Consider the following 14,186-nt stretch of genomic DNA (forward strand, 5'->3'; position numbering starts at 1 on the left):
TTCTTTCTATCATTTAGTTATATTTCTTTCAGAAACTTTCTGAGGAACAATAGTGTTTGTCCAAAAACTGCATAGCCAGAATGCAGTGCCAAGCTTGAGCCAAATCCCCAGTGTTTAATTAGATAATTCTGCAATGCTGCATCCTTGGAGTTTTAAACCATTTACTTTAAAATTCACATTCCCCTTCATGGGTCAGGTGCCCTGCATATCTGACGAAACACTCTGAAATGTCAGCTTCTCACTCAGAAATATGAAACCTGTTCATGGGATGAGACATCAAAGAATTTGGGGTGAGCTCCAGGGTATAGATTAAATGGAAGAATAAGACACTTGGGCTTTACATCCTGTGAAGAACAGTAGTAACATTTCCATACTAAAGTTTTATTAGAATTTAGCCCAAGCTTTTTTGGTGTTTGGAGGTCTGCTGAATTAAAATTTTACTTTGTGGGGAAAAGGAGGGGCAAGGGAATTAAACCAGCTGGCCATCCCCTGAATTATCAGACAATAACATGAAAACAACTACTAACCATCCCTAAAATAATGTAACTCTGACCCATTCTAGAATTTTACACCACAATAAACCAAGAAAAGCAGCTTTGTGTCTGCAGAATCCCAGAGCACTTGTTAAAAACATCCCCAGCTGCAACAGGCCAAGCGTTTGTACAGGGTGCAAGAGGATGGAACAAACAGCAGCTAAGAGAAAGACTGCCCTTTGCAACAACACACAAGAAGGTATATTCCTATAAAACTGCAGGAATCCTGATTTGGTAAAATTTTAGTGGTAGTTATAGGAACTAGAGACGACAGCTACTGTTCTTTCTGCCTTCTCCTTAGTTGTGTGTATAATGTGCTTAAAATATTCTTCTCTTCTTGTATGTGAGTCTTCTGCACCCATTGCACCGTGCAGGCAACGCAGCAGACGCTTGCAGGGAGAATGGCACCTCTTGGTCATATAATAGACCTTCAGAAAACCATTTTTCATCCCCACAGTACAAACCATCAAACGGTATCTGAAAATTTAAGAATGCAATGATATCCTTTAGGTTACAGAGGCAAAAAGATGTTGATTTTCATATCGTTTTAAGGTACTGGATATTCATTTTATTCTACTCAGTTACATGCAAACATGAAGGTTCCTGTTACTGACGTAGTAATAGTTTATAAAAAAACTACTTCGGAAATAATTCGCGTCACCTACAAGTCAAGCCAGAAATGAGACTATTAGTTTTTTACTTGCCAAAGCAGATTTACTATTCAGCACCTGTACCGAGGGGTTTTAGTCATCCATTTATACTGTAGTTACTGACTATAAGGTACCCTTGGTATATATGTTACCTAGTTGAACGTTTCGTGTAAGTGCATGCTGACAGCTGCTCATATAAAAAGACATTAGGCTAATTTGGCTCCCGCTGACATGCAGCAGAAAACAAGCCTGTGTTGTGCATCTGCCTGAGTAGACGTACTTTCAGATTCTTCTATAAAACATTTTCCTTTCACAGTCATTCTTGAAAACATACTTTTCCCATATCAGTGTTCATGAATACCAAATAAAAGGTAAAGAAATGGCCCTCAAAGGAAACTCTTCATTTTTATTTAAATGAATACTTAATGAATGTGCCAAAGCAGTACTTGCCCCAGGATATTTCTAGAACTATCTGTGAACAGAAACCAGTAAAATTAAAATATTAAGCATTAAGCTTTTTATGGAATGGGATTAAGCTTTCTTCCTATTTCAGAGTGTAATAATAGCACCATGGCAAGACACAGAGCATGCTGCTGCTGAACGTGCACTGTGGCACCTGGGCGCCCTGCACTTGCTAAGGCAAACAGGAGCCTTTACTCAGTGGTGAAACGCAGCACACTCAAAATGGGAAATTATTCTCCCAGTGGGTCTTTTTTTGGGAAAAAAAGAGTAACAAAAGCTTCTTCAGGGCTTCTTGACCCATCAGCCAGGCTTAGGCATGTCTGCACGGAGGTTAGTGTTTTCCAGGGGTGCAGATGCCAACACAGTGTGTAAAGAAGTGCCAGCACAATGAGCAGCAAAAGCTGATAGTGAGCTTGGGGATCGGAGGCTATATGCTGCTTTACAACATAGAGATTTAATTTGCGGTATTAATAAAAATACTCAATGACCAGTCATTCATTAAGTGCCTCCATAAGCACAAGAAGAAGACGAGTATTGTCACACGATGGACGAAGAAGCAGCAGGCATCAGAGCTAGTCCCTCGACTGTGGCTCCTTGCTCTCACAAGTTTCCTCTCTCGAAGGGGCACCAAGGATCAGGCAGGTTTCTTGGCGTGCTCGCTGCAGCAGGAGGTGGAGACGGGCAAGAGAAACTTGTGCCCAAGAGGCTCACGTCAGCATGAGGGGCAAGCCTGGGATTACCCTGATGTCAGGCGTATTTTCAGGTGTGCTTTGGGACATCAGTGCCAAGGCCAGGACCATGGGCTGAAATCAGCAGTAGTTCTCCAGAGGAAAAACTGCAGGATGGAGGCAAATATATTTTACTCGTTTTGTTTTCACTTGGAATAAGAAAAAAAACAGAGTTTCCTAATTTGGGAAAAAAAAAAAAGGCAGTATCAAGCAATATGAGCCTCATTCAGCTCCACGGAGCTGCCACTAATGTTTCTCACTTTCCTCACAAGACCTGCAGCTCTACTGACAGTGCCCAAACACTAAGGAACACTCAGGTGGGCTCCAACACTCACGTGGGCTCCATCCCCTCTCTCTTCATTGTTATCTTCTTGTTACATTTTTCCTCATTTTTCAGCTTGCATTTCCAAGGATCTATTATCCTGTCATGTTTTCATTTTCATTAGATTATTTGATTATTTTTGCTCCTTTTTTCAGTCTAGTATTGGATTTCATTTTAATTTATTTGTTGACCTTTTCTCCTAGTGGTTTTGGTGTCAGGTGTGTGATATCACAAGAAAACAAATATCTCTGTTATGAGAGGTGTTCCTGGAGATTTTTCAGACTTGTATTTAAATCCCTCAGTGAAATTCTGCATTTTTGAAACCAGACCTAGCCTCAAGAAAGCAGTGAAAGGTTCATTACTGCTACCAGAGTACCAGACTGATCACTGAAATCACTGAGACACCAGAAACAGACTTGGATCATCTCCAGTGGACTTCAGTGGCAGTCCCCATCAGGCATGTGGGGACACAGGTCAAGCCACAAGTCAGTAAACAATTAATTGGCCCCTTCTTTACTAAGAAGATCTTTCAGGGTTAACGGGAAACATTTAGGCACCTTGAGGCAGAGTCGAGGTCTCATATTTTTTAATGCATCATATATTCATATGTACTAAACTCTGAAGAAAAATGGTGATCACCCGTTGCACATTCCTGACAAAAACACAAGTCAAAGAATTTCACTGCACCCCGCTCAGTTAAAGCACATGTCCAAGAAGTGTGAATGGTTAACTATCCTCACAGTTAAAGTGTACTCTGTATTTACAGTCTGGATTTCTCTTAAACTCCTCACTACAGGCTCTTATACATCCATCTGTGCAGCTGCATAAACCTTTGCTCACTTCTCTAAATATAAGTACTTAGAGAGTGTGAGCAGATTCTGGAAGGCATAAATAACTGTGAATTTTCCTTTTTTTTTTTTTTCAAGATGCCTCAATATCCCTTTCATTTGCTTTTTCTTTCTATAAATAGAATCTTCTTTCTGCAGCCAGTCTCCAAAGGTCACCTTTCAGTGTTTTCCTATTTCCCATATTAAACAGCAATGCTTTCCAGCTGACAGTCCAACTTCAAGTCATGCATATGAGCACGATGTGAGTTTGCTTCAGACTACAATGAGAGGGCTGCAAACAAGACTGCTATATAATTGCTGAGAAGAATAACATCCATTGTCAAAAAAGGGCACTTCATCAAACAAAATCTTGCTGCATGAATACAAGTGTCTCCGAATATTTGGTTCATGCTAAAAATATAGCACATTTATTAAAAATATATTTTTATAAACATTGGTATTAACAGACACAGATGTTAAGCAAATGAGAAAGGAAAATAACCATGGAATATATTTTCCCTACGTTTTATCAGTTTTAGGCAGATCTTGCTCAATGGAATTGTTTTTTTTCATGATTGCACCATATGTTCATTCTGAATAAAAAGCTTGTCAGATTCAATGCAAGTAGAAGCAAAAAGCAAGAAAAAAAAATCATTTGACCTAATGGACACACGATGTCTGCTATGCAGCTATCTTTGAGTTAGATCTTTGCAAATATATGGTATACATTTCTAATTGTATATAGTGTACAGGTTTTTTTGTTTGTTTTTTGTTTTTTTAATTGTGTTAAAACAATATATCCCTGGTGGATTTCTTCAAAACTACTACTTACATAATTGTTGTCATTCCCCCCCCCATACCAAGGACCAAAACAAAAGGAAGAGAGCAGGATTGAGGAGTTTAGCTTGTTTCTATGTGAAAAAAGTCTTGTTAAATTACTTGTGCTTCTGCCTTTTCTGCCTGCAGGCAGTGCTTTTATGATGTGTTAATATATTACAGAGTCAATTCTGATTAAATAACTTGTCAATAGTCAGCAGCGTTTGTTGTCACCCTTAATGGCCATTTTATCTGTCCCATTTGCATGCCTTCTAGTTTACAACGTCGTGTAAATATACACAAAAATGATCACAATGAGGTTCAGGATTGTCCCAATAATTCCAAGCATTGCCAGGATAGTTTCTTCCTTGCTTTCCTTTTCTTGATTGCCTTTGTCTTCATCATTTCCACTAGTGATTACCATCTTGGTGGCCAGTTTCTTTATCCGCGCTTTCAAGATAACCTAGAATTAGGAAGAGAAATATCAGAGAAAATTATTAGTTTGCATTTTAAGCTGTTATTAATAGTAGAGCCAATTGCAGGTTTTTTGTCCTGTAATATTTGATATAAAGAATTCCCTTAAAATGGGATTCATAATTTTTCCTAGACATTTATTAAGTTCTTAATTAAAGTGATGGTTTGGCTAGCTTGTAGATGTCTTTTAACCATCCATAATACCCTCTGCTTACATGCCAGCAGTAACTCATAGCACATACAACTCATGTTCAACGCCTGTTACAAACTGGGTAGAAACGGACCAACAAAGTGTGGTTCCCAGTGGCATCAGCGAGGACTTGGCCTGTATCAGGGCAGCAGGAGAGACTCTCATAAACTTGTGGAGATGCCAGATTTACACCTCACTATCAAGAAGCAAGTGGGTGAGAGAAATACAACTGTGAAGACCTTGTTTCTTTTTAATAGGTAAGACAACCAGACAAAGACATTTTGTCTCCTGAGAAGAAGGAAGACAACAGTGACTTCCCAATAAATAATTCAAAATAAAAGCAAACCCAAAATAACATCCATCTTGGCTTTTACTCTCCTCGTTCTTAATGTACGAGGAAAAGTTTCTTGCAGTGCAGTCAGCCGAAATGTATTGATCTGCCTGCAGGGAGGACACTGCAATTTCCTAAGCAGCAGCCCCTGCCTGCGAACCACTCGCTTAATAAGGAAGATTCATCAAGTTTGGGACCCACCGCGGCTCCAGACACTTCTGTAGGGTTAAAGAAGTTCCTCTGCTGTTCCAGCAAGACACCGAGACCTAAGCAAACATTTGATTGTTCAGCTTAGAAATGCACAACCTCTGTTTACCTGTGTTTGGCATCAACTAACCCTGCAAATTTGGATCTAGTGGGCAGATCCGAATCCGAACTGTCTGAGAAAAATGAAAAAGGTTGGCTTGTTTCTGAAAGCAAAGTGATCTGCCAGCCCTGTGCGCAGACTCTACCCTGCTATTATCTCCCCATTCCTTGACTTCTCTGCTGTAGGAAGCAGCAGTAGAAAATAGAGAAAACAAAAAGAAAAAAAAAGTCCCCCAACAGCTCCAGCTCATGATAGGTTTTAATCAGAGATGAGGGGGGAGCAGGCACTTCTCTCGTTCCTCCCTCCACTAATCTGTGCATTAAAACCCCTGTTTACACTCAGCTTAGCGGAGCAGGGAGGGAAGGGACCCAGGCGCCCCCTGCTATGGCACGGCACGGCACAGCACGGCACAGCACGGCACGGCATCACACAGCACAGCTCTCCCGCAACTGCCAACACAGCACAGGCACCGTGAACTGCAACTTCACTGAGTTCTTCAGCCAAGAGCTGCAGCAGAGTGATCAGAGAACAAAAACGGATGGATGGAAAGGTCTGGAGGAGGTGAGGAAATTACAGACCAGAGAGAGAGAGGAAAAAAAAGAATCCAAGTGAATTAATTCATATTTTGTAGCTTCTGCAAGTTCAGTGGCAGCGAGCTGTGGTTGACACCTTCCTAAAGGGCTTCACGGTTGAATCCCAGCAGGTACCAGTGGTCAGCGGTGAGTAAGGTAGCAGTGGAAGGGTGCGGAGGTGCTGTTGACCTCCTTACTTACACTTGCATTGACATTTATTTATTTTGCCTCACTATCATCAAGTGATTCAGCAGAAAACAAGAACAAGACAGTCAGTAACCTGAGGACACCCACAGCAAACACAAGTCAGCACAAACAGGGGCCACCAAGATGTATAATGTATCAGACATCAGAGCACACTGATCCAGCAGATCTTCTGATAACCTCCCCCAGCAGAGCAGGGCTTCACAGGCACCACGTATCTCCCAGGGCACCCTTGTTCCTACCGTCCTACTTCACGTTTTCATCCAGTCCCCAGAAACTCTCTTGTCCCATCACTGTGGGACCTCTTCTGGCAGCAGGAGAGCTTCAGCATTTCTACTCTCAGCAGCATTTGGGAAGGACTGTCTGTCCACCCTCCCTTGGTGCAGCTTCACATCTAACAGGAATCCTAACTTATTACTTGTCACTGCACAATCGGTGAAATAGTAACAAGAGAAGTGGTTCTGGGAAGTCTCAGGAGGCTTCCTACCAAAACCATTTACATTGACTTCACAGACCAAAAGCTCTGAGTCTGTGTGGCATCAGACCACAAACCCACATCCCAAGCTATCACATGTAGCTATTACTTCACCCACAAACCCATGAGTCATTTGGATATTGTGTCCTCTTCAGTAACTGAGAAATCTGCCCTCTGGCCAAATGTTTCCTTATCACTGATTATTTGAAAAATCAAGTGGAGTCACAAATACACTCAAACAAAATCCCAGGCTGGAACACAAGGATTCTGCAATCCAAACTCAAGGAAGAGAAGGGTTCCCCATGCCCTTGCACGTAAATTCACACAGAGAAGCCCAGCCTCAGTTTGGGTGTATTTGCACACACACATTGTACCTACTCACACTTACAACTTGCGCACGGTGCCTCTGCACTACACTCCCTAGTAACCCTATTTCTGAAATTAATGTGAGCAGAGGCACTTTGGGGGCAGCTGAACACCTAGTATGGACATATTCAATCTTTTAATAAATCCAAAGTGTACAATGTGCAGTGAAACTCAGGAACATCTTCCTGCAGGACACTGTAGGAGCTAAAATTAACATAAATCCAAACAGTAGCTAGATGATTCACAAAAGCGAAAAGGTATCAAAGACTATTAAATAAAAAGATTAGCCTCTGGCTTAGGAAGTCCTTCATTTGTGCAATTTTTGGAAGCTAGAAAGTATCTTGGGCACCACAGCATGCTTGCCTTGTTCGTATAATGCTCCCCAAGCCCTCATCGCTGGTTACTGTTGCAGAGAGGACCCAGGCTACGCAGTCTCTGATGTGATGTGGTACGATTGTTTTTATATGCTTAGCAAGTGCTAATTATTAGCAAGGACATACTGAGTAGCTTCAAATCTGAGCACCACCAATGTGACTCAGGCTGCTGGATTGTTTCTGTCCCACTAAGGATCCTTAAGGGAAGGGGAAGGTCGTCAGTGCTCCCCTGTGCTCTGCCCAACACACGGAAATATTCACGGTGAGGTGTTGAGCTGGGCCATGATGACCTGGAGAGGCGGGCAGCAATGAGGAGGCTACAGCAGCAGAGTTCATCCATGGGACAACGCACAGTGCAGTTTGTTGGGTAGTTGCCTCTGTCTCCAGTCACGTTTATGTGCTGCTGACATAGCCTGCACCCTTTCTGCATGAAACTATACCTGGAGATGTGTTGCAGGAGCTCCTCACATGCTATGAGCAATAAGGGATAATTTCAGCCCATGGCATGAAGAGGCTAGAACAGAACCTCTCTACATTTAAGGACTGACGACTGTGGGAGAAAAGTAGTACTCTCCTTATGGCCTTTAACCTTCATGGCTGTCATGTTCAGAGGATGATTTTGGGTGGGTGGATTTTGTGCGTGTTTCTTGCTACTGTGAAACTATTTGCTGCCAGTTTTAGTATAATTACCCTAAATAAAAATAAATAGAAAAACTTTTTGGGTCTCAGGATACCTTTTTCAGCCGTTATTACTCTTTCAGGTATTTATTTCACTTAGAAGACAGTGTTTTGTATTTTTAATATTCTTGTAACACACATCTCCATTTCTCTGATAGAACTTAATACTTGCCAGAAACATTCCTTTTCCCTACCTAGAACTACTGAAAAAAACGATAAGCCTCTCATATAGGACCCCGCTGGATAAGCAACATTAACTGTATCAGTTCCTAAGTAGGTATCCTCATTTAAGTACTACTTCATTAAGTAAGTTCCCTTCTGCCACATCAAAAGTAATGTCACCTTCTTCATTTTGTAAGATTCATCATTAACCTGAGTCTTTCAAAATATATTATTCCGTGTATTCTGTGCTGCTCAGGGGAGAAAAGGATAGTTCAGTGCCTAGGGCATATATCTGATACTTAGCTCCACACACTACTACTGTCTCCTTATGTATCTGTGGGAAATCAAGTTTCTCATCTGTATGATATTATTATAGAATATTATTTCCTATTTAAATAATTGCCCAGTTCATGTCATAAAACGACCTATAACAATAGAGAGGCAATAGAAATACTTTCAGCAGAGACTAGTTAGGGAAAAATGCCAAATTCAACAGTGCTGTAAAACATACCCACTTCTACATCCAGAGATCTATAGGGCTTCTTGCGTGTCACTGTTGTTGCAAACAGTGAAAAGCATTTCTAGGAGGAGGAAATTACTCTTCTGGTCACTCATGGGGTGACTAGTAAGTGAGCTAAAGGTGATCACTTGGTGGTAGGGTTTGGAAAAGCAAAAGTGCATGTATGTTAATTTACTGCAGTAGGCTTTGTCACATTGAAGATACAAAGCACATCCCTCAAGAAGTACCTGCCCTGGCGTATCTGACAGCGTTTGAACATGCTGCCACCTTGACTTGCTCTTGAAAAAGTTCTGTAATCTTAAATCCTTTCACTCCTAAGCAATCTTAAATCCCTTCACTCCTAGGTCATCATTCACAAGGTGCCCGCGCTGGCTGCACAGGAAGACGCCCGCAGCAGAACGTGGTGTCCCTGCTCACCCGGGCAGCCAGCGATGGCCGGGCTCTGCGGGCGCTCCAAGCCCTCCGCACATCCTGCCTGTGCTGCCGTGGGTTATCTGGCGCCTTCAGAAACAAGAAACAAGAACTTCTGAAGAGCTCCCAGGGTCAGATGCTCAGCTTGTACAAAGCGTCATCCCTCCCCTGAGCTCCCCCCGCTCACACTAGCTGACGATCCGGCTCCTGTGTTCAATCTAGCTTGGGTATCAGCATGTACAAATTTTGTATTCTTAATCCATAATCACAGACAATCGCCAGCTAAATTGTTTTGATATTTAAAGTTGTTTACAGTCCCCAGGCTATTAGTTGTGATGACACATTAACAGATAAGAGAGCTTTAATTTTCTGAGGATAGTTCTACCTTCTGGGGATAAGAAATACACAACAGAAACTTGTTTTGATTAGCAAACTGGAGAGGGCACAGAAATCATACAAAGCAGAGTGTGAGTTCAGATGCAGCTGGATCCCAACACCTTCCCTTATCTCACAAAAAAAGTGCTTGAACTACCAAGCAGGGAAGAGAAGCTCCTCAAGGATTTAACCCCCCTTGAACATGATAGTCAAGTGGAATATTTTTCCCATCCTCATTACAAGTTCTTTTAACAGCTTTGTTCTCCAAGGATAGACTGGAAAGATAAGGAAAGTTGTGTGCTCGGCTCAAGTCCTGGACAGCCCCTCTATGAAGATGAGGAGGACAGCTTTAAAATAGGGATACTGGGCTGCTGTTAGCAGCCTGTAGGAGGAAAGCAAGGTTAGCTAACATGTTTGTGCTCATTAGCAATCCAAGGGGCCCTTCTTTAAGGGCATATTGACATATTCTTACTTGCGTGGTGACTTTGTACCCATTTACAATTCTTGTGCAGTTCTGACTGGAAAAGCCTCTGCCTAAACCGTACTTACACAGCGTGCTTTTGGCTGTCAGTCAAGATCCTGCCCAGCAGCACCGGCGAGTGCAGGGACAGACATTTGCATTTATTTGTAAAAAGAGATGCATTTCATGTATTTGGAAGACACCATATAAATGCAAGGTAAGACTAAGAGAGAGAAAAGCAAGACACCAGGCCACTGGGGCCATTAGAAGTTGCATTAAAAGTGCATTAAAACAAAAAAGCAGCTTGTGCTTTGTTTTGACTGTGTGTTGTGTATGTGACTAGCAGAAATATCAAAATTGGATGTGGGAAAACTAATACAGAGCAGCAAAGACACCTGTGAAAGGCAGAGACCTGCCATAAGAAAAGGGTAGGGGAGGCATAGAAAGGGGCCCAGGGAAGGGTATTTGATGAGGAGAAAAGTGACCAGAAAGAGCAGAAATGTGAGCCAGGTTCAATAATATTCCAGTGTTAGTGAGCAGAGGGACCAGTGCCTAAAGCAAAGTGAGATCTCAGCGGAGAGAAGACACAAACACTTATGTATTCCTCCAGCAGGAAAACCAAGTCAGACTGTTGCTATGCTGGCAGGTTGTAGTCAGTGGGAAATACATGCTATTTATAGTCCTAGAGCCAGGATATTTGCAAAGGGCTTAGCAGCATGAGATCTCCCCCAGGATAACGGAGAAGCAAGAGCAACAGCAGCAGCAAAGTGCCCCTTAAATCACAGGGGCAGTTCTGAGAGGGCAGCATCCAAATCAGATATGCACATGAGGGCTCATTCTGGCTTCTACCACAGACTCATTTCTGTTTGCTCTGGCAGCTGTTTTTGTCCCCTGCCAGATCAAAAAGCAGGAGACATAAAGGACTCTCGTCCGATTTACCTTCTCCCTCCTCATTTATGTCTCTGGGACAACACACAGCTCTGAAACATCCTGGATACCTAAGCTCTTTATAAAGAAATTGAATATTTTGAATACAAGTATCTCCATTCTCACAACAAAGCTATGATCTGTAGCAGAATAAAGATCTTTAAATAACAAGCTATTGCTAGAGACTCTCCTTTACTGCCTTGGTACCCAGAGATCTACCCACAGATTCATAAATAGCCTTTGGCTCCTCCACCTACAACAAAGTCTGTCTTACTAGGGCTCAGAAACCCTGCTAAGAAATACAAGCTCAAGCTACAACCCTAGTTCTCTACAGGCTTTGCTGTTTGGAAAATGAATAGCCTGAGTGTATGATCAAACCTGGGTGAAATAATGGCAAGTCAGTCTCTAATACACAGCCCTCTCCCCTCTGATATAAGACGCGCTCAGATGAATATGCCATTGATCAAAAATAGCAGCCTATCTAAAGCAGGACGGGGAGTGTTTATGATTCAAACTTCAAATTTGTCAGATCTAGAGATGATGAATTTTCTGGCTGGACCCAAACAGGGTGAAATTTCAGGCTAATGCTCACTGGTTTAGAATGGCCTATTTGTGTACACAATCCATTTTTCTGATACACAGCACAATGTGCGTGCTTGCTTGGTGCTAATGCTCAGGAGCAGAAGCTTTTGATTCTCTGTTGGTACTGCAGCACTCACTTGCTGTTTTTCGTCCTTTTAAATACTCTGTATTTCTTTTCAGACCTTTTAAGTCAGAAGAATATTTTCTCCCTCCCACTATTCCCAAGGTTAACTTCTGATCACCCTCTATCAGTAAGGAAAGAAGAAGAATGACAGGGTCTATATTTATTTTGTTCACATGAAGCTCTCTGCAATGTGTGTAAATGCAGTGGTTTAAAAAAATGACAGTGACAATATGTGTGCTCTATTTTCAGACAATTTACTGTTCTGCTGGTTGCAGACAATTTAACTCTTGAGTAAGAGGGACTATATTCATATGGATGCAGAATTGCATCCAAGTTGCTGGAGCAGCTGAACCTAGCAGGGATCCAGAGACAGAAGCTGGATCTTCCCCAGGCCAGCCAAGAACAGAAGTGCCCAAAGGTAGAAGATGCACATGGTGGGCACAAGGACAGGGAACACATGCCTTTGGGACCAGCTCCCTCCCTCTCCACCCAGCAGCTGCTGAACGTCTCCCTCGCGGCTGTGCAGGCTCCTGCCTCAGCAGCAGCAGGTGCAAAGGGGGGGAAAAGAAACTGGACATCCACCCCAAACCCATCTTTGGGCTCTCACAGAGAAGCACTGCGACTCCATTTCCCACCAACAGGGTAGGGACAGACAGGGCTAAACATAAGACAGATTCTCCCAAAATTGCCTTATAAGATGTCCAGCAAAGGCCAAGCACATTGCAGTGTTAAAGGGTGCAGAAGTGGCCCAACAGAACAAGACCAGCTACTCAGGTATTCTCTTGCCCTTACTTGTTGCCAATGGTCCACAGGGTAAGTGCTTAGTAATGGTTGTCCCAGTCTACCTAGCTAGATTCCAGAAATCTGAAGGTCAGCAACTTCCTCCCTCACAGGTAGCATCTTTGGGCTTAACAGCTCTTCATAGATTTGCTCTCTCTAAACCTCTGGACCTGCTTTTTAAACTCATGTCAAATTTTTTTTCTATACTATCCTCTAGCAATGATCTCACAAGATAATTATGGGGCATCCGAGAAAGCAGCCACTTACCTTCTTTGAACCTGCTGCTTGATTCCTCATTACGTAGTTTGAGAAACAGTGAATAATTTTTTTTTTTTATTCCACAGGTCACCCACAGTGATAAATATACTATCATAACCCCTGTAGGATCACATCCCCAATTTCTTCAAGGCTGAAAGATCCTAGTCTATCCAGTTATTCCTTATACAAAAGCCATTCCTTGCATTTGGTTATCCTTCTTGCTCTTCCCTGGGATTTTACAAGTTTTTTTGAACAACAGAGAACAAAACCCTTAAGGTTTTATTGTATTAAAGTGGAGTCAGTGTACAACGTATTTTACAGATGTATTATCCTTATTTCAAAGATCTTATAATTATTGATAGAACGGATACCTTTTACTCACAAAACAGAAACAGCTAATGCCTTTACCTCTCTAACACAAATCCTAGGAACTAAAACAGAATAAACATGTGAAGTCAGGAGGTCCAATCCTTTACTCTTTGGTCCATCTTTCCTAATCTGTAAACAACATAGCAACTCTATAATGACTGTACCTGGATGCTGGAATATTTAAATGCTTACCCTTCTAATAGCTTGTGGATAACTAATCAGTACAGGGAAATCTTGGAGTCCTATCTCTGCATAGTTTTGTTCTGCAGTGTCAATTCCTATTATCCTCCATTTGGAGAAAGAAAACAAATTCTTAAAAAGTCTGAAAATCTGTATTATTTGCACAAATTAAAGTAGCAATTGACTGGCATAGCTAGCTGAAAGAACGATATGTTAATCTCTCATCATTATTTCAAACCTCAGCACTTCATTTTTATTTCAAGGGTCTTTCTAGGATTCTCTTTTAAGAGCAAAAATAACTTGAGGATTTAAAAAGGAAAAATACAATACCTACGTCTCAGTGAAAGACCAGCCTCAGTTATCTGCCCACTACCTGTCATAAGCAATGTGAAGCCCTTACCCCACTTCATGTGGTAATGGAAACTCAGTTGTCTCAGAAGACATTTAAGAAATATAAAATTGAGGAAAAATTATTTACATTTGTGTCATATTTTTGCTATGTAGTACCTCTAGATTCAGCCCAGACAGAAGATAAGTGGGCCTGTAACAGAAAAAAATATCTTTAGAGTTAATTCTTTAACATGGAGCCCAGAAGTAACCTCTCCTTACAAAAACCTTCTGCAATGGAAGGACACTGAAACACTTGAAGAACATAATGCTTTAGAGCAGCTGTTAGCTTGTGGCAAAATTATTTTTAGAAAACCTAAAATCTTCACTTTTACTTCCAGT

The 14,186-nt window shown here is 41.7% G+C and overlaps 1 protein-coding gene across 2 annotated transcripts in view; it reads right to left on the reverse strand.

The window, feature by feature from the left end:
* Nucleotides 1–3,669: 3,669 nt before the first annotated feature.
* Nucleotides 3,670–14,186, reverse strand: part of TUNAR (transmembrane neural differentiation associated intracellular calcium regulator) — a 58,411-nt gene continuing 47,894 nt past the window's right edge. For both annotated transcript variants that reach the window (XM_088539688.1, XM_088539687.1), the window contains exon 3: nt 3,670–4,801. In XM_088539688.1, the coding sequence (XP_088395814.1) occupies nt 4,616–4,801 (186 nt within the window). In that variant the 3' untranslated portion in view covers nt 3,670–4,615. The remainder of the gene's footprint in view (nt 4,802–14,186) is intronic.

This window comes from Tinamus guttatus, unplaced genomic scaffold (assembly GCF_059628265.1).
Source record: "Tinamus guttatus ecotype Peru unplaced genomic scaffold, ASM5962826v1 Tinamus_guttatus_pri_ptg000048l, whole genome shotgun sequence".
Lineage (NCBI taxonomy): Eukaryota > Metazoa > Chordata > Aves > Tinamiformes > Tinamidae > Tinamus > Tinamus guttatus.